Source organism: Cynocephalus volans, chromosome 16 (assembly GCF_027409185.1).
Source record: "Cynocephalus volans isolate mCynVol1 chromosome 16, mCynVol1.pri, whole genome shotgun sequence".
Taxonomy (NCBI): Eukaryota; Metazoa; Chordata; class Mammalia; order Dermoptera; family Cynocephalidae; genus Cynocephalus; species Cynocephalus volans.
The window spans coordinates 40,952,059-40,979,405 of record NC_084475.1 but is presented as its reverse complement, the minus strand read 5'-3'; the positions used below and the strand labels follow the sequence as shown (position 1 = coordinate 40,979,405).

The window sequence follows — 27,347 nt, the reverse complement described above, 5'->3', positions numbered from 1 at the left end:
TAGTCACATATTCCACAGAATTCTGTACAAAATGTGAATGTTGTCAAAAGTCTTTTCCAAAAGGAAGACTCCTGGCTTACTGTTAGAGTCTGAGAAAACCATTCTTAGAACTGATTATATCTTTTATTTTGAATTTAGATACCTTGTAAAAACCAAAGTATATGAGATAGGATAAAAGCAATTAGAGCGTCCAGTTCAGGGGGAAGAAACATGGCTTCCAGTTTCAAGGTTTTTCCCATATTCCATCATGACACAGCCCAGACCTTTTTGTTATCATTGTTCTTTTAACTTCCTGTCTGTAGAATGAAGATATAGAGGTTAGTGACTTAATCTATCTTTTATAATAAATGACAGCTCATTGCCTTAAGTGAGGGATAAGTTTACCTTGACTTAATATACTGTGTGTTGAATCATATTTGAAATGGATTAGAAAAATTAGCTCTTTATTGTTAATCTTGTCTTAAAGCAAGCAATTGCCCATTAACTTTTATTTTAAAAATTAATAATGATCCTTGGTTGCTGAAAGCAATAACTCTTTTTAGTCTAGCTTCCAAGAATTATTTCAACTTTAATCCTTTTTTTCAACTTAAACCCTTCATTTCATTTCTATCTTTAATCATCTGTTAAACACTTAACCTTTATTGTACAACTGCTGTGCTTTATTGGACTTATTTTCTAAAACTACCTATTTTCTCCTTGTAAAGTAATGTTGATTTTTGCAGTGAAATGACTTTTTGTACCCTTTATGAGACTGCCAACTCATGCCTATCTTTATTCACTTTGGACTACTGCAGTGGCAACCTAGTTAGTAGTCTCTTCCTCACGAGTCCCCTCTCCATTCAGTTCATGCAGAAAACTATTGCAAAATTTGTTTTCTTTGCACATTCCTGCCACATTCAAGAATATTCTTTGTGGCTTCTACCGTTGCTTTACAAAATTTAATTAAACACTTACTCTGCTTTAGAGTAGTTTTCATGACTATTTAAAGTCTTGTTTCACTCTACCCATTCTAACTTATTTTCCTCTCCTCCTCAACATAGTCTTCCTTGTAGCATGCAGGCCAGTCTCTGTAATATTCAGTGAACTTGTTCATTCTTGTTTATTATTGCGTCCATCCTTTGTTTTTCTCTGGAGGGAACATGGTGTAGTGGAAGGAACATGGACTTTGATGTCAAACACATCTTACCTCTTAGTATCTGTGATCTTAGGTAACTTACTTAATTTCTTGGAGCCTTAGTTTCTTCATCTTTAAAATAGAGAGCATCGTATTAACTTTTAGGATTGTTGTCTTTTCATTTTGCTTTTTCCTCAACAATCAGCTCTCCTACTTAAGCTCCTTAAGGGAAGGGACTATGTTTCATAAGCAATATTAATAACAGTAATAAATTATATTAATTTATCAGTTATGAGCCAGACGCTATACTAAGCGTGTTATATGTATTACCTTTTTAATCTTCAACACAGCCCTATTGGGGAAGTACTGTTTATTACTATCTGAGGTTTACAAATGAGGAAACTAAAGCTACGGAGCAAAGAGGAAATTCAAAGCCATCTTTCTGACTACTGTTCTTAGCATTACCTCGACTATGCTGAGCACATAATATATCTCAACAAATACTTTTTGATCCTGACTGATTACATTAAGTGATTGTTTAATCTAAGAGTTAGCAGTTTATACATCTGAATAGCATTGCTAAACATAGCCCAGAAAACTGCAGGGGGTCTTAAGGATTTTGACTCAATCCTAGTGTTTAACTTTGATTTCTACATCATTATGCGTGTTGTCATACAGTTTAAAGCTAATGGAACAGGATACTTGTAACCTTGAAGAGGAAGAACGGAAAGCAAGTACCAAAATCAAAGAAATAAATGTTCAAAAAGCAAAACTTGTTACTGAATTAACAAACCTATTAAAGGTAAGACACTTTTCTTAATTTCATTTATGTATTGATAGCAGGTAGATAAAACAAGATAGTAAAATCTTTAGAGCGCTTTATTGGAGGGAAGGTCCTGGTTAAGGTTTTTGACGTTTTTTATAACCAAGAGATTTTTATCATCAGTTTCAGCTTGCTTGGTTGTTTGATATTTTCTTTATAGGTAATAAGTAAAGTCACTCATTAAGCTCAATTATTTTATTTCAGATAACTTTATTAAATACACAGGAAAACACCTTTAAAAAAATTCTCTTGTAAGAACTATTTAATAGAGGTGTCAGTCACTATAGAAAAATGTTATTTTTTCATGGTTTGTAACTTGGCTTTACAACATAAATTGTATTCTTTTTCTTAGTTCTAAAACATAATTAACATAAAAACTAAACTCTTAGGGGTTTTTGTTCCTAGAGTTGTACTTCTTTGCATATACAAAAAGTAGATTTAATTCTTCAAAATACTACAGTGATCTCTGAGAAGAACAAATTAGAATCAGATTATGTGGCTGCATCTTCACAACTACGTCTCACAGAGGTAAGATTTTTGCCTTCATTTTTTATTTTGGGGTTCCAGCCTCAGACTGGTTTGAAAACAAATATCATGTGTCATTACTTGCAAAGTGTACTTTGTTACTATTTAGTATTTAATTTACATATTTAATGCATCCCTCTGATGAGGAAGCAATACTTGAAACACTTAAGAGTGGCTAAATAATCTTGACAGTTTAATCTTCTGTTAATATGTGATACATACTGAAGTAATGTGCAGAAGAGAGTAAATGTGCTATACCACATTAACTTAAAAGCCAAAGGAGAGCTGGCAACAAGATGATAGTGACGGTGGCATAGTTTTTGAAATCTCCAAATCCTTTCCCCAAAACAGAAAAGCAATTAGGATAATATTACAGCAACAGCAAACCCGTGGACAGCATATAGTACAACAAAACTCAGTTCCGTGTTATCCGTATTGGTGTATTGGTGTACTGCAGTACTCTTGATGCTAACCACCTGTAGTTGGCATCAAACCATACAACCTAAGGGCACAGTCCCAAACAAGACTGCCCTTACTTTGGACACCGGCTGGAAGTTCAGGGGTTCCCAAAACCCACTCAGGTTCAGTAATATGCTAGAACAACTCAGAACTCAGGAAAACATTATTCTTAATGATTATAGTTTTATTATAAAGGATACAAATCAGGACTAGCCAAATGAAGAGACACATAGGGCAAGGTCTGGGAGGGCCCTGACTAGAGTTTCTGTACCTTTTTATTGTGGAATCAGTGTGCATCACCTTCCTGACTCATCTGTGTTCACCAGCCAGGAAGCCATACCAAGCTTCAGTGCTCAGGGTTTTTATTGGGGTTTCATTACATAGGCATGGTTGATTGAATCATTGGCCATGTGGTTGAGCTCAATCTCCAACTCCCCTCCCCAGTGTTTGGGAAATTGGGCTGATATCATATGGTTTGAAGACCCAACTCTCTCATCATACAGTTGGTCTTTCTGGCATTACCTACCCCCATCCTGAGTCATTTCCTTACTGTAAACTCAGATGTGATTCAGGGGGCTCATGAATAACAACAACTGTCCTACCACTCAATTCTAAGGGTTTGAGAGGAACAAAGGGCAGTCAAATTCTTTGTTATACAACACCCACAAACTACAAAATACAAGTGGTGAGATAAATCAGCAGCAGCATCAAGATTAGCATGGTATCAGCAAGCGAAAGCTCAGAGAACCCAAATATCAAGTTGCCTTAGCATGGTATCAGCAAGGGAAAGCTCAGAGAACCCAAATATCAAGTTGCCAACAGGTTTTCATCTCTAAAAGCAGGAGGCTCCATTAGGTGTAGAAAGCTCAGCAGACAAATTTGAGAGCAGCTGAAACTGGGAGATGACTTTATAGACTTTGAAAAGGTCAGATAGTGCTGGGGTGTTCCAGCCCTATGAATTCTCACACCAACTAAAACACCTTTGCAGAACAAAACTTCTTACTCAGGGGAACTTGAGCTACGTGATAGTTAAGGGAGACAGTAAAATATGTACTATGTGGTTGTAAGTGTAGCTAAAGCACAATTCTCTGATAATGGAAGAAGGGAGACAGTATAAATAAAAAAAGAATATATTGACTGATTGTCCTATAGGTATTATCAGGAAATAAAAGGATATTACTTCAAATTAGATGCTTTGGGAGAGGGAAATGAAGGGAAATTTCAATATTATTTATGGTGGGGAACCAATAGACAGTATTCCCCAAAAAACTATTAAGGCCATAAGGATATTATATCTAAGATATTTATACAAAGATGACCTGTTGAATAAAATAGAAGCCTTCCTAAATATCAAAAAGATATACAAAGAAAAGAGATGGGAGGCAGGGCAATAACAGATATATCACATAGGTAAAGATTAGGTATTTTATGGGCCAGCCCGTAGCTCACTTGAGAGAGCGTGGTGCTGATAACACCAAGGCCCCGGGTTCGGATCCCATATAGGGATGGCCAGTTGGCTCACTGGGTGAGCATGGTGCTGACAACACCAAGTCAAGGGTTAAGATCCCCTTACTGGTCATCTTTGAAGAAAAAAAAAAAAAAAAGATTAAGTATTTTATTTACAAATATACGAGACACAAAAATAAATGTGACATAAAACAGTGGCAGAACTAAGGTCGAACATAAATCATATTATTAAATGTAAATGGATATATTTCAGCTGTTAAAAAAAATATTTTTTTGAGATAAATTCCAATACCTTGCAGAATATGAGAGGTACATATAAAAGAAAGAGATTCAGAAAGGTTTAAAAGGATGATGGGAGGGGCTGACCAGTTAGCTCAGTTGGTTAGAGCATGGTGCAGGGTTTGATCCCTGTTCTGGCCAGCCAGCAAAAAATAAAAGGGTGATGGATACAAGGGAACTTTTTGGGTGATGATTACATAGCTCTACAAGTTTATTAACAGTTGTTGAATTATATACTTAAGATGAGTTAATTTTATGTTATACCTCATGAAAGCTGTTAAATAAATGAATAGGCATAAGTGTACCATGCAAGTAAAAATAAAGAAAGCTTGACTATCTCAATATCCTGGCATGAAGTGATATCTAATATATAGTTGAGTGAAAAAAAGAAGAGAAAAATATATATAGTATGTTACTTAGCATTTTCCAAGAAAGGTCAGGGGAAGTAATGACTGTGTCTGTATGTTTGCTTATTTAAAAATAAGTATAGCCTCACAGAGAATTATTCCAAGTGACTTTAAAACACAGTAACTGCCTGTACTGGCTAGCCACCAAGAAAAAAAAAGAATTACAAAAACAATTTTGTGCTGTTTTCAGTAACAATAGTGTTAACAACAATATTTATAATGTTATTCTGAAAATATTATAGGGTAAAACAAATAAGTTATTATGTTAATATCATAAGGATTTTTAGCACAAAAGAACAGAGATTCAGATACAAAACAAAGAAGATAAGTGATTAAAAAAACCTTGAAGTTTTTCATTTGAATTAGAATTAACTCATAATGTATTTTCTCTAAAAGAAAAAAAAATTTTTTTTCTGCTTCTGTCTACTGAAAAGACCAGGTTATGGCCTCTCAGTACTATTTTCTGCTAAAGTGTCCCATTGGAGAAATAGCTGATCTCAGGTCAGGGGAAAGACACGTGTATGTAAGATAAGCCTTGATCATCTTGTCATAACAGAAAGCAAAGAAGTTATCAAAGATGACTTGGTTATTAAGGGGACTCAGGAACCTACATGAAGAATCTCCTACTAGCCATAGATGAAGGGATAATAGATGGAAATGCATCAAAAATGTCTAAATCCACAAATTTATAGTACTAAAAAAATAATATTGGTCATTTTGGAGGGTATTAGGGAACCAACTCATTATTTTGAAAAATGGTAAATAGAGAATTTTGCATTTATCCTGCCTTTTCCTTTGTGAGCTGTTATTTAGGATACACAAATAAATGAAGAGCAGAAGTTTCTCTTTAGAGAAATATTTGAGCCAATAAATGAAGAAGAAATTATAGTATGAGAATATCACCGCTTTGCAGCTGCTAATGAAGCAGTGTATTACATTAGCTGCTAACAGCACAAAAAGACAGCCAGGTATTTATGTGTATCCTGATGAAAGGATACTCCACCACCTATGGAATAATCTTGTGAAAAAATCAAATTTCAATCTGAGTAATCCTCTCAAACAAGGTTTCTCAACTTCAGGACTACGGACATTTTGGACTAGATAATTCTTTTTGTGGAAGGCTGTCCTTTGCATTGTAGAATATTTAGCCCCATTCCTGGGCTGTGCTGCTAAATGCCAGTAGTGCACACACCCCAGCTGTGACAACCAAAAATGTCTCTAGACATTAGATGTACACTGGGGAGCAAAATTGTCCTTAGTTAAGAAACACTGCCAGTGAAACTACCAGTTAACAGGAGAGCAAACTATATTAAATAACAGCACAAGAGTACGATCAGCAAAATCTGAAATGTAAAGAACTCTGTAGGACAAATGATTTACTTCAGTACTGTCCAGCACAGATAATACTGCAAGCTGTATATGTAGTTACAAACTTTCTAGTGGCCAAATTTTAAAAAGTGAAAAGAAACAGGTGAAATCAAATATAGTAACCTATTTAACTCAGTATATCCAGAATATTATCATTTCAACGTGTAATCAATATTGAAAAATTATTAATGAGCTATTTTATATTGCTTTTTTATACTATCTTCAAAATACTTTATTTTACACTTAAAATACATCTCAAGTCAGATGATAAATTTTTTATGAGAAAACTTGATTTATATTTCGATTTTATAAAACTTATAGTTCAAAAAGTAGGTTTGTGTACCCAGATTGTTCTGACATTTTTCAATAGCTGGAGCAAGTATCAAACTTTAATTTTAAATTAAGTCAAAATTTAAAATTCCATTTGTCAGTCACATTGGCCACATTTTAAGTGCTTTATAGCCACATGTGACTAGTGCCTATTTTACTGGGCAGTGCAATTTCTAAAATAAATTTCAAGGAAAATAGGGAGGGGTAACCTATATAAAGGGACTTAAGAAATACATTAAACAAATAAATGTGTGAAGCTTATTTTGATCCTGATGCAGACAAAGCAACGGTAAAAAAAAATTTAGAAAAAACAGGGATATTTGAATACTTACTCAATATTTGATAATTAGGACTTACTGTGATATTTTTAGGTATAATAATGCTATTATAGTTATGAATTTTTTAAGTGTTTATCTTTTAGAGATACATTACTATAATTTTTATGAAGGAAATGATAGGATGTCTAGGATTGCTTCAATATAATCTGGGGAGGGGACCATGTCGGGAGGGGGTATAGACGAAATAGTATTAGTCCTCAGTTGGGAATTGTTGAAGCTGGGTGATAGGTATATGAAGGTTTTTCTATACTGGCCTCTATAATTTTGTATATGTTTGAGATTATCCATAATAAAAAGAGAGCTTCCATTCTCAGCCATGTTGAAATAACAAGGACCATATTTACCTTCTCACTTTAAACCATTAAAAGATGTGACAAAATACATGAAACAAGGTTTTCAGGCCAGTTAGCTCAGTTGGTTAGAGCGCAGTGTTATAACACCAAGGTCAAGGGTTTGCATCCCCTTATAAGCCGGCTGACAAAAAAGAAAAAAGAATTGATTTTCAGACATTGGACAACAGGTAGCACAGTATAGTGATTTCTTTCTTCTTTTTTTTTTAAATTTATTTTTTACTGGAACATAGTTGACTGTACCTATCTGTGTGGGTATAGCATTGAATATCAATACCTGTGTGCAATATGTGATGTTCAAATCAGGGTAATTAGTATATTCTTCATTATACAATGTAATTGATTTTTGGGACCCTTTAACAGTTCCTCCCTTTCCCCCCTCTCCCATCCCTTACCCACCTTTGGTAACCTCAGTTCTGTTCTCTTCTTTTGAAAGTTCAATGTGCTACTGTGACTGTTCTTTCCTTCCTTCCTTCTTTCATTCTTCCTTCCTTCCTTCCGTCCTTCTGTCCATCTTTTTTTTCTTTCTGTCTGTCTTTAGCTCCCATTTATAATGAGGACACGTGGCATTTCTCTTTCTGTGCCTGTCTTATTTCACTTAACATAATTTTCTGTAAGTTCATTCACGACTGTATTACATTCTTTTTCTGGCAGAGTAGTATTCCATTTTATAAATATAACACATTTTCCTTATCCAGTCATCCAATGTTGAATATTTAGGTTGATTCCAACTCTTGGCTATTGTCAATAGAGCTGCAATAAACATGGGAGTAAGGACAGTGATTTCTGAGAGAAGGAGAAAAAAACAAGGTGAGCCCTATGATTGTCTCAGATTACTGCCTGGAGTTTCCAGACCACAATGTGCAGGAAAGGGGAATTTCCAATATGAGAGAGAATAACACTACAGATCCTATAGACATTAAAGGATTTTAAGAGAATATGGTGAATAACTTTATGCCAATAAATTTGACACCTTAGATGAAATGGATGTATATGTAAAACAAACAGAACTATCAAATAGCCCTGTATTTAGTTTTTAAAAAATTAAATTTGTAGTTGAAAACCTTTCTACAAAGAAAACTCGAGTTCCAGAGTCTTCACTGGTGATTTCTACCAAGCACTTAAAGAATTAATACCAGTTTTATCTAAAGTTTTCCAGAAGGTGTAGAGGAGGGAAAATACTTCTTGGCACAGTGGATGAGGCCAGCATTACCCGGTATCAAAACCAAAGACAAGAAAACTGCAGACCAGTATCTCTCGTGAACAGGAGTTTTCATAAAGTTTATGGAATGGTTCATCATATTATCTTTTAATTCCATTTTTTCACAGACTTTTTGAAGTACCCTCATAGATGCAAAGATTCTTAATAAAATGTTAGCAAATCAAACCCAACAATATATATAAAAAAGATAGTACATCCTAACCAAGTGAATTTTACCCTAGATATACAAGGTTGGTTTAACATTTGGGAATTCATCAATATAATTCATATTAACAGACTAAAACAGAAAAACCAGATGATCATCTCAATATATATGCAAAAAAAACCCTCTTGACAAAAGCAAGACCTTTCACAGTAAAAACTTTCTGCAACTAGGAATAGAAGGAAACTTTATCAACCGGATAAATGGCATCTACAAAAAATACCAACAGCTCATGTACTCAATGGTGAAAGACTCTAAACTTTCCCCTGATGTTTAGGAACAGTGAATATGCCCACTTTCACCCCTTCTGTCCACACTGTTCTGGAGGCTTTCGCCAGGCAATAAGGAAAGAAAAAGAAGAAGGCATACAGACTGAAAAAGAAGAAACCTGTTTATTTCAAACAAACATCATCATCTCTGGAGAATCTTAAGGAATGTACAAAAATACTGCTAGAACTATCAGTGATTTTAGCAAGGTTGCAGAATATAAGTTCAATATAGAAATCAATTGTTGCTTCATCTATTAGCAGTGAACAATTGGAAATTATGACTTAAAAACTACTGTTTACAATAGAATCAAAAATACAAAATAATTAGGGATATATGTACAAGATCTATGTACTGAAAACTACAAAACTTTGATGAGAGATAACTGCTGAGAGAAATTAAATACTTCGATTGTGTTTGTGGATCAAAGAATCAGGATTTGTTAAAATGTTGATTCTCCTTCAAATTTATAGATTCAGTAAAATTTCCAGCAGGGTTTTTAGTGGAAATTGACAATCTAAAATGCAGTGTACTTAGAAGAACAAAAATAACTTCGAAGTGAAACAAGTTGCAGGACTGATGCTAACTAATATAATTAAGACTTTTAAGGTTGTGATAATCAAGATGACATTATAAAACAGAAATATGTGGATCAGTGGAACAGAATAGAGAATCCAGAAGTAGATGCACATTTGTATGGTCAGCTGTTTTTTGGCAAATACCCAGGCAATTCAATGGAAAAAGAATTTTCTTTTGCTCTTCTATAGACACTGTTATGAAAAGATAAGCTACAAACTGGGAGAATATATTTGCAAAACATATACCTGACTAAGGACTTGTATGTAGTCCCAGGGGACTATGCCTGGAGGCCAAATTCAGCACAAGGTTTTGTTCTTGTAAAGCTTCTGTGAACTAAAAATAGTTTTTGCATTTTTTAAAGAGTTAAAGAAACAACAACAAAGAAGAATATGTGACAGAGACTGTATGAAGGTACTTCAAAAAGTTAGTGGAAAAAAATAGAATTAAAAGATAAGACAGATCTTTCCATGAACTTTTTGAATTATCTTCATATATGGCTCTCAAAGCTTAAAATATTTACTTACTGACTCCATAGAAAAAGTTTGTTTTTTTTTTTCCGACTGGTAAGGGGATTGCAACCCTCGGCAAGGTGTGGTCCGCACCACTCTCAGCCAGTGAGCGCACCAGCCATCCCTATATAGGATAGGGACCCGCTGGCCTCGGCGCTGCACTCTCCTGAGTGAGCCACGGGGCCGGCCCCATAGAAAAAGTTTGCTAACCCCTGATGGTCACTATAAAAAGAACTCTTGAAACTATGAATACAAAGAAGACCAACAACACAGTGGGAAAAAAAATGGTCAAAAGGTTTCAACATACTAAAGAAAGTATATGGATAGCAAATAAAAATGTGAAAAGATGCCCAACCTTATTAATTGATAGGGAAGATTTAATAAAGCCACAATGAGCAACCACCATAGACCTATTAGAATGGCTAAAATGTAAAAAGACTGACAATACCAAAGTGCTGGTGAGGATTTAGAAAATTAAAATTCTTATGCAATGTTGGTGGGAATTTAAAGTTATAACAACTTTGGAACACCATTTGGGAATTCCTTAAGTACTAAACATACATCTGTCATGTGATTTAGGCATTTCTGTCCTAGTTATTTACCCAAGAGAAATTAAAGCATATGTCTAAGAAAGACTAGTACATGAATGTATAACAGATTTCTTTGTAGTAGCTAAAAAGTGGAAACATGCTCAGCAGTAGTTGAATAGTTAAACATATCGTGGTATATCCATACAATTGAATATTACTCTGCCTCAAAAAGAAATGAATTACTGATACACACGGTATGAGTGAATCTCAGTTATGCTGAGCAAAAGAAGCTAGACCAAAAAGGGTTACACACTATACCATTCCATTTATACAAAATTCTGCAAAGTGCAAAATGCCTAGTGACTGAAAACAAGTCAGTGGTTGCCTGGAGATGGTATTGCAGGATGGATTTACAGAGGGGCACAAAGCTTTTAAGGAGGATAGATATGCTGCTCATTGTCTTGATGGTGGTGATGGTTTTACTTGTGTATATATTTGTCAGAACTCATTAAGTGGTATACTTTAAATATGTGCAATTTATGGTTCATCAGTTATACCCCAAATGTTAAGAAAAAAACTGAAAAAAGTTAAGAAGAAACCTTAAGTTAAATTAGGGTTTATCATTTGTTTCACCAAAGTGTTTTTTCCCAATATTTGTAAGTATGAAATTTTAAATATATACAGCAGTATGAAGAGTAACATATCGTCCATGTGTTCATTACCCTTGTTTAACAGATGTTAACACTTAGCCGTATTTGTCGCAGATTTTTAAATCTTTTTATGTATTCACAGTCCCATTGTACCTTTCCTCATCCATTCTTCTACTTCCCGAGAGTCTATCACTCTCTGGCAGTGGTATGTACATGATTCACTCTACATTTAATTTTTCAGAAGCATATCTGTTACATAAAAGTGAGCCGTAGTGGTATCTTTTTGTGGAAAGCATCCTTAGAAGATAGGTTTAGGAAGATAGATATAGGACTGCACAGATGAATGGAAAGATTAAATCAGAGAAGAGTAGCAGCTTCATTAGTCTGAAGCTAGCTTCCTCAACCCCTCTGGCTTCCTGAAAAAGCTAATGACTAGAAGAAACTGGAAAAAAGCAATTTTGCTAGCGGATAAGTAATTAAGAGCATGTAGGCACAAATACACAGCCAAATGGACCTGAAAGGTAGGTTTGATATACTAGTATTGGTTAGTTCACTTTGAAGGAAAAGCCAGAGGCATGGAAGGCAGGAGAGTTCTCCCCCTCCCCCGCACCCCCCCAAAAGGAGAGAAGGCAACAAGAATAGCAATAATCATTCTAAATATGTAGAATGTAGGAATCCAGCCAAAAAAACCAAAGATAGGACCTATATGGGAGTGGGGAGTGGAGGGACTGGATGTGGAGCTAGCTACCAGAGGAGAACCTCTCAATACTTATTTCATGAACGTGTAGGGAAGGTCATCTGCCAGTCATCTGTTCTGTTGGTGAAATAATTGTAGAGCCTATGGTATAAAGCTCCTTCATTGACTGAGCCTATGAATGTGGTTGTTCAGTTTAGGAAATGGTGTTATAGAAGAGGTTTCATGAAGAAGTTGACCCATCGTGCAGATGCTATGTGGAGCTTCAGATCTACTCATGACAATACAGTATTTGGACGTGGTGCCTGAAGTTTTATTTTCAAATGAGTGTTCTTAAGAACTTTTCATAGAAAATTAAGGGTTTGTGTCATGTTTTCAACAGTATCATGAAATCATAATGGCTCTGGAGTAAGCACTCTCCTAAACTTTAACACACTCTTGACAGTGAGAGCTGCTCTTCCAGCAGATTTAATAGATCAGATAGATGTACTGAGATTAGGTGCAAACTTACAGGATGTTCTCTTATGATCTATTTTGTCCCTAGTAGCACAAATATTATTTTGAGTAGAGCTGAATGCTGTGTTTCTGGAGAGTAGAGAAGTTTCTTGGGAGAAGGTTTGGTTTTCAATCTTTGAATTACTAATTAATTTTTTACAAAGACGGCCACATTATACTATCCAGAGAAATAAACTTTGATTAGTCTCTTATCCCTCTAGATTAGTTCTCAGCCTCTTACAACTAAGCTAAAGTACATCGTAACAAATTTAAAGTGACAATTTCTGTACTTGAATGCTCATCCTTGTTATCCAGAAAGCACAAATAGTCAAAGCAACTCATTATGTATTATTTTAATTATATTTTAATAATGCATAATTTCTCAACTCATTTGCTTAATTTTAAAGCTAACTGAAGAACGTAGCACATTTTGATTCTTTTTGTTTTTGTTCTTTTCTTTCCATGTCCTTTACCCAGTTCAACCATTATCAAATTAGTAATTCACTTCTTTCTACTTCCGTGGCTACTACCCAGTCTAGGCCTAAGTCCTAGCAGCCATGACCTTACTTTTTACAAGTTTTGTACTCACTTAACTGCCAGAAAAATTGTTCTTATTTTTTATATTCTGCTTAGAAATCTATAGTTTTCTAATATTTGTTATATGTGATTGAAAGCTTTATAGTAGTCTAATATATACTCCCATTTGGGGGTCTATTTTTTTTTTTTTAACCTTGGTTGGCTGTTCTGGTGTTGTCGTTTTACCATTACTTATTATTACCTCTTTATCTTTCCCATATTGTTTTTCTCATTTTTGTCAGTCTGAGTCCATTGCTGCTTTTAAAACCAGAACACCACTCCTTCACACACACACACACACACACACACACACACACACACACACACACACACACACACACACACACACACACACACACACACACACACACCACTTTCCATACTAATCTTACTTTTTACTACTCCTAACTTTATAATTTCCTCAGCAATATTTTACACCATTCTGTTTCCCTTTTTTATATGTTGATTTGAAAGTTCTTAAATATTTTTTATTTATAATTGTTTTACCAACCCTTTTTTGTAAGGTCCTTTCCTTTATTTCTTTTTTTATTGGTGGCTGGCTGGTATGGGATCAAAACCCTTGACTTTAGTTTTACAACTCTGTGCTCTAACCAACTGAGCTAACTGGTCAGCCCTCTTTTGTTTCTTGTGCTGTATACTTGAGAAATGTTTGTTGCTGACTGACCATAGTCATCAGCCACAAATTTTAAGTAGCGTAGAATGATGAGCAAAAGAAGAGCATATAGTAGAGTAGGTGTAGGGTAGCTCACTTTCTCTTTTATCTTCTCATGTTTGCTGCCTTTTTCCTGCATGTGCTCTTATCTGTCTTATCTCTTTTTGCCATCCAGCTTCATTTGAACCAAGGAGAAATCATTTATTTTTTAGTCTACTTGTCCCTTTGGATAAATGGCAGGCTGCATTGAGGAACCATTACTGTCACTTCTGGTTTTGGCCTTTACCCTGATCATGAAAATAAGTACACAAAAGAAGGTTGACACAAAATTTCAATAGGGATTATATGCATGAGGGGACTTAGATGTTGCTAACCTCTATGCAGTTTGAAGCTTCCTCACATTTTAGGAAGGTAAATATGGCAACAGAGTTCTAGACCTATAAAACATCCCCAGAGAACGGCAAATGGTTGTGAGCCTCCATTTGGTAATGTCACTAACCTCTGGAATATTTTTAGTACAGGTTGGTAAACTGATACCTGTGAATCCATATACTGAGGTGGACATATAGGTATTGGTTGCTTTGTTTTTGACCATGGGCAGGTCTTCTAGCCACTCCAAGCTTAATCATTATCTGCAGCCATAGGTATGATACAAACCTAACTTGCAGGGATGTTGTGATATTCAGTTTAATAATATACATCAAAATGCTTTGTGTGCTTTCTAACGTGAAGCCAGTGTTTTCTTAAAAATTATGGATTTATGTCAGGACTAATATGAGGGTACATCAAAAAGTTCATGGAAAGAGCCTTCTGAAAAAGATGGAGGAATAGATGGTCCACAGAGTCGCTCTCTCCCCCAAATCAACCAGTTTATAACTATTAAAAAGCAATGACATTCAAGCTGGGGCCACTAGAGCTCAGGGGAAGAGTTGAGTAGAGACCTACGGAGTACATGAAGGTGGGAGAAACCACGATGAGAGAAAGAAAGGACTTCTCCTACCATTTTGAATCCCGGCCACTTCCAGCCTGGAGCTGGTGAGTGCAAGGAGCAAGAGGTAGCAAAAACTGCAGCTGTGCCCTTTGTATGAAGTTGTTTGGAGGCAGCAGGGGAGAAGAATCCTGCCAGCAAGACCACTACAGGGTTCCTGTGGAGCCACATAGGAGCGAGGAGCCACAACAACTGAAAAAAGGAGCCACTCAGAGGTCAGTGAGTCATCACAAGGGACCAGCGCATGGCCGGTCCCATGGGAAGTGTTTGCAGCATGGGCGGTGGGGGAGATGGGCCCATCAGGGGAACGTTGGGGCACAGCACGGACAGCTGATCTGCCCCCCAATCAGGACAGGACCACTCGGTGGAGACTGGTCAGGAATATAGAACTGCAGGGGGAGCAGTTTGCTGAAAAGACTCAGGCCCAGACCAGAGTGTACCAATCCTCACAAGACTCAGAAGTGCTTACAAGGTCAACAATTAAAACCTAAGCTGCACAATAAGTCTTCCCCGGGGAATCAGCAGTAAAGCATCAATTTAGTTCGACCACAGGGCCCAAGTGCTGGTTCCTACAGGAAGTTCCTCCGTTTTAGAAGTAAGCAAAGGACAACAAATTAGTTCCAGTGCAGAGTTTAAGTAGTGAAAACAGTGAATAATCCGACACAGAACTGAAAAAAAGAAACAAAATACCCACAGAACAGAGACAAATATTAACCGGTAAAGGTCTAACACCACCAAAGAATACCTGTAAAACCTAGAAGGTCCGGAAGCCTCCTTGGCTCCCAAGCTGGGGACGGGGCAGGGCCGTGGGCCTCAGCCTTGTTCCCCTGATGACCACATGCTGCCCAACGATGACCACCAGGCCACCGCCAGAAGCACCTGGGCTCCCAAGCCAGGGTGGTGGGGAGCTGAGGGCCTCAGCCACACCTCCTCCACATCCACAGCCAGCCCACCAACAAACTCCAAGCTGCTGCAGGAAGCTCCCAGGGGCCTCAGCCACACCCCCTGAAATCTGCAACCAGCCCAGCAATGACCACCAAGCTGCTGTAGGCAGCATCCAAGTCTCCTGAGCTGGGGTTGTGGGGAGCTAAGGGCCTCAGTCATGCCCCTCTGATATCTGCGATCAGCACGGTGGTGACTACCGAGCTGCCACCAAAAACACTGTGGGCTCCTGAGCCAGGGTGGTGGGGTGCCAAGAGTTTCAGCCACACCTCTCTGATATCTGCATCCAGCCCAGCAGTGACTGAGCTGCTGCTGGAAGCCCTCTGGTCTCCCCTGCCAGAATGAGGGGGGTGCAGTGGGCTTTGACCATGCCCTCCGTCTTTCCTCCTCCTCCCACTCTATTTCCCTCTTTTTCTCTCCACCTCTGCAACATCTTAGAGTGTAAAAAAAAAAAAAAAAAGTAATATAAATAAATAAATAATACATCACGGTATCCACCAGGAAAAAAAAGTTCATGGAAAGATTTGTGTATCTTTTAATATGTTTTTGCACAAACTTTTTGAAGTTCCCTTGTATTAGTTATGAGAATAAGAATTGGAAATTGTTAAAATTGTTTTTGTTTATCCTAATACTGAATTTAGGAATTCTGTGCTTTTCATCTAACCTCTCCTCTGCCTACCTGCTTGCTTACCCCTCTCCCACAAAAAAAACCAAAAAAACCCACTGTATTTCAGCGGAGATATTTTTTACTTAAGTGAAATATACGTAATTTTAAAGTAAAAAAACATTTAACAGGTAAATAGTGTTATTGCCTTCATTGTTTATGATTAAATTACTTGAAATAGAACTTGTAGTCTTGTGTATTAAAAAAATCAACTAATACCACTTATTTCTAAATTTCAAATTTGACATGAAAATTTCAAGTTGACTTTTTAAAAATTAATGATTAAATAATTTTCTTGTTCTTGAATAAATATTTTGTCTGGTAACTAAAAACTAAAACTTATAGTTAACATGAATTTGAAATCAGTTAAATTGGAATGAAACTTGATGTTTATATTAAAGGGAAATTTAGGAAGAAATGTTCCTAAATTTGTGCTGTAAATGCTTTATTTACAGCAGCATTTTAGTAAAAGTTTGTGGTACCTGGAACTTAATTTAATTCTGTTCATACAGAAAATGTTTTTCATTTTGTTTGACTCTTATTTTAATGAACTGTTAAATGGAAAACAGTTTTAATAAGAAATCCTGTGAATAATTCTTATTTCTTCCACAAGAGGGCCTTCTTAGAAAAGCCTTTCCTTATTTAATGTTCAAGGTATTTCTATATAATTTCCATGACAGCTAAACTTTCTCAAAGGACTTTCAGAGAAATGGTAATACTCATTAATTTCTTCGGGCATATATACCTACAAAGTAATCTTTTCTGAAATGGTAAACAGGAACATTTTGTTTGTAAATTTTGCCCCTTTCTCCTCTTAGGTCTTGAACAGATGAAATATTTTCTACTCTCTTAACTGTCAAAGGCTAGACTCTAAGCAGAAGTGTAAATAAAACCTTTTCACTAGCCAGACTTTACAACATCCTTATTTTATTGTATATTCCTTTTTTCCTCCCTCACACCCCCAAAAAACTCAGCAAAAATTGTAGTTTTTAAAAAAATACTATGTGAAAAGGTGTCACAAACACATTTATACAGAAAGAACATTTTCTTAGATAAAGAATTTATTAGACATAAGCCACCAGACAGAAGGAAACTATTGATTGGCTTTTAAGCCTGTGTTCAGAGCTTCTGATAGTCAACTACATGATATTTCTTTCCCATAATGTTCTAACACTTCATTAGCAAAGTCCAGAGGAACAGGAAGCAGGAATAGATGACATTGGGAGTGTTAAGCTTCTATCCAGCTGTCCTTTGTTTTCCCATTTGCCTGAGTACAATGGTCCATAGAGAACAGAGTAGAGGTGATTGGGAATCTTTAACATTTCTTTTATTTTTCTCAGGCTGTAGGGACTGAGAAATTCATTCAGAGAAATCATAGTACTAAGTGATTAGGATAAAGGCTCGCTTGTATTTTCAGTTCAGTCAAGTAGGTACCCTTTTGCTTTTCATAACGATTGCCTTGGTTTAGTTTATTTGCTATCAAACTTGTGTACATAAAAATCACCTGAGGGGTTGCCTGGTTAGCTCATTTGTTTAGAGCATGGTGTTGATAACACCAAGGTCAAGGGTTTGGACTCCCATACCAGCCAGCTGCCAAAAACAAAAAGATATCCAGGCCTCGGCCCCAGAGATGTTAATCAAATAGTTCTGGGTTCTGAGTAGGGCATCAAACCCCCACTTCCAGGTTTTTATTGTGTGTAGAACAAAGTTTGAGGTTTAGTGGAAAGAGCAAACTAGACCTGTATTCTTTCTCAAAAACCTGCTCACCTGCTAATTCCATAACCTTGGACAAGTTTCTTAATATCTCTGAGCCACAGCTAAAAAAAGAGATAACACATTTCTTTGAGATTGTGATGGAGAACTGAATTAATTAACTTTTAGGTTATAACAATGGTTGGATTAAATGCCCTCCTCGTCATGCATGAAACTTTTGCAATCTGGCCCTTGCCTATCTTGCCAACTCTGGTCTTTTACATCCTTACAAATTGATTTTCCCAAGCCATATTAGATTACTTGTTCCCTAAATAAGCAGGTCTTTGAAGCATCCATGACTTTACATTCCTAATCACCTATCCTTGGAATGTCCTCTACTGATGCTGCTTTAGTAATTTCTTACTTGTCCTTTAAGACTATTCAGTTATCATAGCTTCTGTGACAATTCTAACCTTCCTGCATCCCTTCTCCCACACATATACTCTGTCCAGTCTGCTCCCACTGAGAGGCATTATGCTATAATAAAAAGAGCATGTGTCCTATAAGCAGACATGGATGTGAATCATGACAGCTTCTAACTAAATGTGTGAGCTCAGACAAGTTTCTTTTAGTCTTTTTTATTCCTAAGTGTGCAAAATGGGGCAGTATTACTGTACGATGTTATGAGAAATAAAGAGATAGTGAGTGAAGCACCTAGCCATGGGCCTAGCACGTAAGCATTCAGTAAATACCTGTTAAGTTATAATGACTTGATGTATCTTTCTCTTTATCTACCTTTTTATGCTCAATGCAGAATGTGATACTGGCGTTTAATAGGTTTTCAGTAATTATTTGGTGAAGGAATTAGTAGATCCATGAATAGGCACTTGGAAAACTATCAAACATGATTTAAAGGTTTTAACTACATTTGGGTGCTCTGTTTTCTGATATGAAGCCTACATGTAATGTGTATTTCAAATTTCATTAGAGTATAATTATATATGGCTAAGAAACTTTCAGAAAAATGCAGTTACATTTAAATTTTAGAGCTTTTATGGATTAGAGAAATGCCAGGTTATTAAGGTGCTGATATATTTTAATGTTGTAAATTCAAATTTAATCTTTACCATAAAAACAGTCATGGTTTGAAAAAAGGCGAAAGATTTATGCGATCTGAAGAGAAACCAGAGTATAAAAACAGTCATGGTTTGAGATACGGTTTCAGATGATTTAGTTATCATTATCAAATTTCAGTAGTTTATTTGATGTGATGTGTTGGTTTAACAAAACAGCCCTCTGATTTGACAGTAACATGTATATTTCAAAATATTTCTTTTTCTTGTAATAGCAACATTTCATTGAGTTGGATGAAAGTAGACAGAGATTATTGCAGAAATGCAAGGAACTTATGAAGAGAGCTAGGCAAGTATGTAACCTTGGTGCCGAGCAGACTGTTCCTCAAGACTATCAGACAGTAAGTATAAAAAGTATATAATGCAACAGTTGCCATATTTAACACATTATTTTTAAGCTTATAGTATCTTATAGTAACAGGCAGTGGAAAACATGATATGTCATAAAAAATATGGGATTTTTTTCCCCATCTTAAAACTGAATATGAATATAAAGTAATTTTGCTTAACAGATTTTCTCTTCTATACTCAAATTTGGTCACCAAATCAATCTTACTGCTTTGTACTATAATTCTTAAAACATGGGTATCACTTTGCAAAATAATTGGTACCATAACATTTAATCTTCCAACAAAATTGGACTTTTTCTTCTTGACTACCTTGAAGGGGTACAGTTGGGAGATATGTTTTTTATGAAAACATTGTACCAATAATTGATATGTATGGAACAGTATATAGGGGATGATATTTAGACAAATAAAGGCAAAATGAAAATGTTTTCCTGGAAATTGGGATGTTTAATTAGGGTTCAGTGGGAGCTGAATCTTTAGGGCTAATATCGATCAGTAGGGAAAGGAGAAAAGAGCCTTTTCTTTTCTTTGCTTTTTTTTTTTTTTTTTTTGAGAGTTGACCATCAGGTACATTGGGGATAGGGAAGAGATGAAGGCATCTTCACAGTGCTTCCCAAGGGCAGCAGCCTCTGCAGCATGCTGGGTTATTTCTATTATATCTTACATGCTGATATATCACTCAGTAAAATTAGGAGATACTGTCCTTTAGTCTACATTTCACCATTAATTACGTACACCTGTGACCCTAGACTTTATCTGACAAGTGGGGATAATACCTTGCCTACATACCTATTTAGAATTATGTCAAAATAAAATTAGAAAGTGAATTTTAAAATATCTGGTATTTGCATGCTTTTTTGGATTCTTTTTTTTTTTTTTTTTGGCGGCTGGCTGGTAGGGGGACCCAAACCCTTTACCTTGCTGTTATCAATACCATACTAACCAACTGGGCTAACCGGCCAACACCCCTTTTTTTTATTCTATTTTCAGATGTTATCTGTTTAAGTAGTCTACTAAAGATGTAAACAGAACTAGAAGAAAGACTAATTTGGATTGTAGTTTTCATATCTTCAAAGGTTTTATTTTATGATATCAGACACAGAAACCACAGAGAATGGATTTGACTTGTTTGGGTTACATTATAGGAATTCAGTAGATATTCATAAAACAAATTGAGCTTGTTGTTTCTAAAAATAGAATAGAACTTCTCCACAATATATGGCATTGTCATAAATAAATATTTGTACAACATCTGTACTAATTTTTTTTTTTTTTCCGGAAAGTAGCGGGATTTTATTCTTGATAAGTCATACTATTTTTGAAAGAACCAAAATTAGAAGATAATTAATATATTCATTAAAATATATTGATTAACTATGTATGTCAGGCATTGAATAAGACAGACATACTTCCTTCTCTGCTGAAACTTATATTTTAGTCTGGAGGATGGCACAGACAAAAACAGATCAGTCCACGACTCTACCACCCTGAACATTTGATCTCATCTGATCTCGGAAGCTAAGCAGGGTCCGACCTGGTTAGTACTTAGGTGGGAGACTGCCTGGAAATACCGAGCGCTGTAGGCTTAAAACATACACTCGCAAATCAAAAAACACATAGATTATCTCAGATAGCAAAAGATGCTAAAAAGAAAAAACAAGGTAAAGGTGTAGATTGTTGAGGATGGAAAGTTAGTCATGGAGGGCTCCGTTGAGAAGATACTGTTTTAGATAAGCCCTGAATGAAGAGAAGAAATCAGTCAAGTGAACACGGGAGGGAAAAGTATTCCAGGCAGAGAAAACAGCTCATACAAAGCATCTGAAATATGACAGAAGTATATTTGTCATGTTTCAGAACAGAAAGGATCTCAGTGGGGCTAAAAATTATAGTCCAAGCAGAAAGGAAGGCAGAAGCTAGATTATGCAGGGCATTACAAACCATACAAGGAGTTTGGGTTCTATTCTTTTTGAGATGGAACCCACTGGAGGATTTTAAACAGGAGTGATGTTACTAACTTCAGTTAATGAAAGATCACTCTTAACTTCTATATGTGGAGTAGAATAGAAGAATGGGAGCAAGGAGACCATTTAGAAAGTATTGCTTTGAATTGGAGAGAGAGAGAAGTTGACAGATTTGAGGTATCTTTTAATGACAGAGCCAGCAGGACTTGCTGGTGGATTTGACATTGAAGGGTAAGAGAGAGAACCCTTAAATTTTTTTTACCTGAACACATGATGATGCCACTTAGATGGAGAAGATTGAAGGAGAAACAGCTTTGCTTAAAGTGGTGAGGAAGGTGGGTGAAATGATACTATTTCACCATCTTAAATTTAAAATTCCTACTAGAGTCGAGTGAAGATATCAAATAAAGGTTGGACACATGAGCTCAAAGCTCGGTGGACAAGTCAGAGATTTAGCAACTATACATACTGAATATCTGAAGGTCTATAGAAGTTGAACTGCTTTCTAAAAGGTTAAAAAAAAAACGTAAAAGATTAAGAAATTAATGGAATGTGTCAGGATCTTTTTCAGGGTTTCAAGATTCATTTTGTCCCTTGTACTATATAGACTTTGCAGGTTGCACTGGGCAAAACAGTGTACTGCTTGCCTCCCCTCATAGGAAAGTATCTGTTCTAATTTGTTTCTATGGCATGGACAGAGAAGATGGTAAAATTCTGCTGCAAAGTAATTGGATTCTTAAGATGCTTTTGTAGTTCTTCATAAGTACAGTTTAAAGTTCTAACTTCTTGCTCTCTTTCAATGCCCCACATATTCTGGACCCATTCTACCAATTCAGCAAGTACCCACCATTCCAAATGGACACAACTCCTCACCCCCCATGGTATGCAGTGCTCATTCTTTTTTCCAAGTTCCTATCTCTCCTCTGCCTTGCTTTTCCCTAGCCATTTGCTTTAAGGCTCAGAAGTGACTTCTAGGCCTTTAAATTCTCTTAACTCTCCTGTAGCATGAGCTGATACTTTCTTCCTCTAAATTCCATAGTCTGTGTATGATATGTACTGCTTATTTTAATAATCAACATCAATACATTGCCTTTAGTTGTTATCCAGTGTATACATTTTATTTTCTTTTAGAGTAAAGTATAAGCCTTTTGAAGGCAAAAGACCCTGTTTTTAATTCCTTTGTATTCTTGTGTGCTAGCATGCTGTTGAACAGATAGTAGATACTTACTCAGTGGATTATTTTTCTTTTAACTATTTGAATGAAACTAGTGTCATTATATCTGTTAATGATGGACAATTTTTTTCTTTAGGCTTTCCAGGATCTTCCAAACACATTGGATGAAATTGATGCTTTATTAACTGAAGAAAGATCAAGAGCTTCCTGCTTCACAGGACTGAATCCTACAGTATGCCTCTTTTTTCTGTTGCCATTCTGCATCCACCACCACTACCACACTCCACACACACACACACACACACACACACACACACACACACACACACACACACACACTCTCTCTCTCTCTCTCTCTCTCTCTCTCTCTCTCTCTCTCTCTCTCTCTCTCTCTCTCTCTCTCTCTCTCTCTCTCTCTCTCTCTCTCTCTCTCTCTCTCTCTCTCTCTCTCTCTCTCTCTCTCTCTCTCTCTCTCTCTCTCTCTCTCTCTCTCTCTCTTCCTTCCAGTACTTGCCTCCCACTCTGTACTAGAGCTCTTGGTAATAATAAGCTAGACAGCAGGAACAATGTGCCTTAAATGCCAGATTCTGAATCTATTAGAATTTTAAATAGATTCTTCCTAAGGAACACAGTGTTCTGTGCCTTTCTTTATAAAAAGAATAGTTGGGCTAACCTGAAATACTGCAGTGTCTATTTTTTCAAGGATAAAAAAATGATACTTTCAGTGTGTAATAAGAACATAAATTAATTGCATACAAACAGTGCGTTTTTCAGTAATGTTTTAATTGATGCAAAATTTCGTATAATTTTATCGTTTGGTAGATTTATCGTAAAGAAATATTTTTTTCCCTGCCAGGTTGTTGAGGAATACACAAAAAGAGAAGAAGAAATAGAGCAGTTAACTGAGGAACTAAAGAGAAAGAAAGTTGAACTGGATAAATATAGGGAAGACATTTCTCAGGTAATTTTTAAATTTTTATCTTTTCATCATATGCTTATCATTAATGATATGGAATGTAGAACAGTGCAAAATGGGAATGATATACTCCCTAAGAGAAAAAGTGTGTTCCCATGACCAGGTTGATAGTGATACAAAATTTGTTTTATGTAAAGTTGTATATCAGAATGTAATAATACTTCTTTTAAATTGTGTTTTTATATTGCCTTTATTTATAGGTAAAAGAAAGGTGGCTTAATCCTTTAAAAGAGCTGGTAGAAAAAATTAATGAAAAATTCAGCAATTTTTTTAGTTCTATGCAGTGTGCTGGTGAAGTTGATCTCCACACAGAAAATGAGGTAAAATTGCGTTTGAAATATATTTCTTGCCAAGTAATTTTAATTATGTGCTTAAAGTACATGTAAATTATTTATTTATTTTAGAATTATATTTTACTTACTGAAAAGTTCAAGAGGAGGAAACAACTACCTTTGAAATTCCATCAGGGTCATTTGGTGGGGGGGATGATGTTTGAGATTAATGATTAACCTTCTAACTCTTTATGTCCATTCCGAGTAATGGTTATTCAGCTGTATTGAATAAATGCATTGCTTTATACATCTACCACTGCCCAAGTTAGAAGAACCATAAACAGATCAGCAAACATAACTGAAATATAGTATATATCAATGATTTCTTTTTGGTCAAGAATTTAAGAGTTCACAAGAATGAAAATATTGGGAAATGTGCTAATAATGTCTTGAGCTGTCAGTTTGTGCATTGCAATTTTGGATAAAATAAATTTTCCATTAAGAAACATGTAAAGAGATGCACTGGGATTTGCTTCAAAAAAACTGGGAAGGGGAATGAGTAGGGTGAGACAGGATTGGCCATGTATTGATCATGGTTGAGGCTAGTTGATGGTATATTGAGCTCATTTTAGTGTTCTCTCTAATTTTCTCAGTGTTGAAAGTTTTCTTTAATTAAATTTTTTTAATAAGAAAGCAGTAAAGAATTATAAAGAAAATAATCCTTTTCCTTTGTGGCTCAACAATTTTTCATTTTAGCATGTGTGCAGTTTTGCATATATGTTACATTTATAAATTAAGATAGCACCATTTTCTCCTTAGGAATTTTGCCCGATGACTCCTTCATCTGCTTTATTTCACTTTTAAGTTCTATGTTTAAGATATTAGGCTCTACCACAAAATTGTCATCTACACAGTCTTTGGACTTGTTAGAATTAAGGAATGTGTTGTAGTAACAATAATAATTTCTAATATGCTGTTTTTGTATCAGACAACATTGTGCTTGTTAATTTAAATTTGTTTTTAAATTTATCTTGTTTAATCCTCATAACCATCCTATGAAGCAGGTACTTTTATCAACTGTATTTTATGAATAAATAAACTGAAACTTAAGTTTACTAAAGGTAAAACAAAGAATCAAACTCCAGACCTGATCCCAGAGCCTAAGCTCTTAAATAAATTTGATTACTGGGAATATTGTTGAACTCAAAGTAGCTGCAGTATCTTTATCAAACGACTTGACCAGATAAGGCATAAATATGATCAAGTAAGCATGGTGAAGGTTGTGGAACTTGACCTGTTATAGAAATCCCTTTCTTTAATCTAGGTCCTGTTACACAGTACTGTAACTTTATCATATGCTGTTTCTTTTAGACAGCTTTTCTGTGTTTTAAATGATAATTACACTACCATAGAGATGATTCTCCTCAATCTTTTTAGTGCAATTCTCTTACCTAGCTTTGGACTCCTGGAAAGTGGACATTCTTACCTTTTTTCTCAGCCTCCCCCTTGGAATGCTTCCATTCTGCCCTATGAAATGAGTTCTAGAACCTCATTGTTCTAGAACTGCCTTCTTTAGCCAGAGATTTCTTTATACCCAGTGAGATGGAAGAAGCTAAAATGAGACAGAAAGACCAAGAATGTGTGGCAGAGCCAAAAACAAAACTCTGGTAAATCAAACAAAGCTGGTATAGTTAAGAAATAACATAGTCGGGCCGGCCCGTGGCTCACTCGGGAGAGTGCGGTGCTGGTAGCGCTGAGGCCGCGGGTTCAGATCCTATATAGGGATGGCCAGTGCGTTCACTGGCTGAGCATGGTGCGGACCACACCGTGCTGAGGGTTGTGATCCCCTTACTGGTCCAAAAAAAAGAAAAAAAAAAAGAAAAAAAACATAGTTAATAAAATTATTACTGAAGAAATGTAGTATGTAAGTTAAAAAGTAAATCTTGGGAAACAAATTCATTAAAGATTCATTGTGTTGTCATTTGTTTGTTTTAGTTTGGTTTTTTGTGGGGCAAACATTATAAGTGGTATTTCTGAAATTTGACAGCCTACCAGAATGCTTATATTTGTGGTTAAAGAGATTTACATTTTTATAAGAGTTCTTGCTGTCAATCTTAGACTTCTGCTCTCTAATACAGGCAATACTAACCACAAACTAGAGTGTGTATTAAGCACTTGAAATGTGAAAAAGGTGCTGAGAGTGTAATACATACTAGATTTCAAAAAGTATAAAAAAGAATGTGAAATATCTTACTAATATTTTATATTGTGATTACATATGTTGAAATGGTATTTTAGATATACTGGATTAAATAAAATATATTACTTAAATTGATTTCACTTATTTCTTTTCACTTTTTTTAGTGTGACTACTAGAAAAATTAAAATTGCATATGTGGTTTGGACTATATCTCTTGGTTAGTGGTGTCTTAGGACAAAAAGCTCTACTCATTAAACAGTTAACTTTTAATTAGTAACTTATGCATCTCATTTTTTAAGCTAAATCTGAACCTGATTGACCTAGAAATGCCATTGATAAGAGCAGTTAAGAAATCCTTAGAACAGCCTCAGTTATCTATTTTCAAATACTAGACGGAAGTTAGCAGAGAATACTGTCATCTTTCATCACCTTTTTAAATGTTTTATAGGAAGATTATGATAAATATGGAATTCGAATTAGAGTCAAATTTCGCAGTAGTACTCAACTGCATGAATTAACTCCTCATCATCAAAGTGGAGGTGAAAGAAGTGTTTCTACCATGTTATACTTGATGGCACTTCAGGAACTTAATAGATGTCCATTCAGAGTAGTTGATGAAATCAATCAGGTATAGTGATTATTCTTTTACTTGGGTCTTATATCCTGTAATAGATATAAATGTAATCGTTATTATTGTCGTTGTTTAGGGAATGGATCCAATTAATGAACGGAGAGTGTTTGAAATGGTTGTAAGTACTGCCTGTAAGGAAAACACATCACAGTACTTTTTTATTACACCAAAGGTAGGTAATAAGTAACCTAAAAGTGCTCATATACTCAGAAGTCCCTGTGGTTTAATCATATAGCAGATTTTGGCCCAATACATACATATGAGCAGGAACACTCCCAAAAAAGGAACTAAGAAGATTACAGTAATATTTAAATTAATAAAAGGGACAAGTTCCAGTGACATACTTAATCAGAAGCCTTGTTATCAGAGGAAGAAATGTAGGAGGCATATCATTATGTTCTAGAACTGAGATTTCCTCTCCACTTTTGGCACTCATTCCTCTTCCAGAAAAGTTACTCTTTTAGCACTAAAAGTTGACTCGGGAATAGAACCCTAGAATTCTGGCCC

At 35.7% G+C, this 27,347-nt stretch overlaps 1 protein-coding gene across 2 annotated transcripts in view; it reads left to right on the top strand.

Moving 5' to 3' along the window:
• SMC5 (structural maintenance of chromosomes 5) overlaps positions 1-27,347 on the top strand; it is a 103,485-nt gene that overhangs the window by 72,979 nt on the left and 3,159 nt on the right. Inside the window, exons 16-24 of one of the 2 annotated variants that reach the window (XM_063081015.1) lie at positions 1,793-1,916; positions 2,343-2,465; positions 19,492-19,617; positions 22,424-22,468; positions 22,898-22,993; positions 23,618-23,722; positions 23,938-24,057; positions 26,658-26,837; positions 26,917-27,012. In XM_063081015.1, the coding sequence (XP_062937085.1) occupies positions 1,793-1,916; positions 2,343-2,465; positions 19,492-19,617; positions 22,424-22,468; positions 22,898-22,993; positions 23,618-23,722; positions 23,938-24,057; positions 26,658-26,837; positions 26,917-27,012 (1,015 nt within the window). The remainder of the gene's footprint in view (positions 1-1,792; positions 1,917-2,342; positions 2,466-19,491; positions 19,618-22,423; positions 22,469-22,897; positions 22,994-23,617; positions 23,723-23,937; positions 24,058-26,657; positions 26,838-26,916; positions 27,013-27,347) is intronic. The other variant, XM_063081016.1, reaches the window with a different exon arrangement.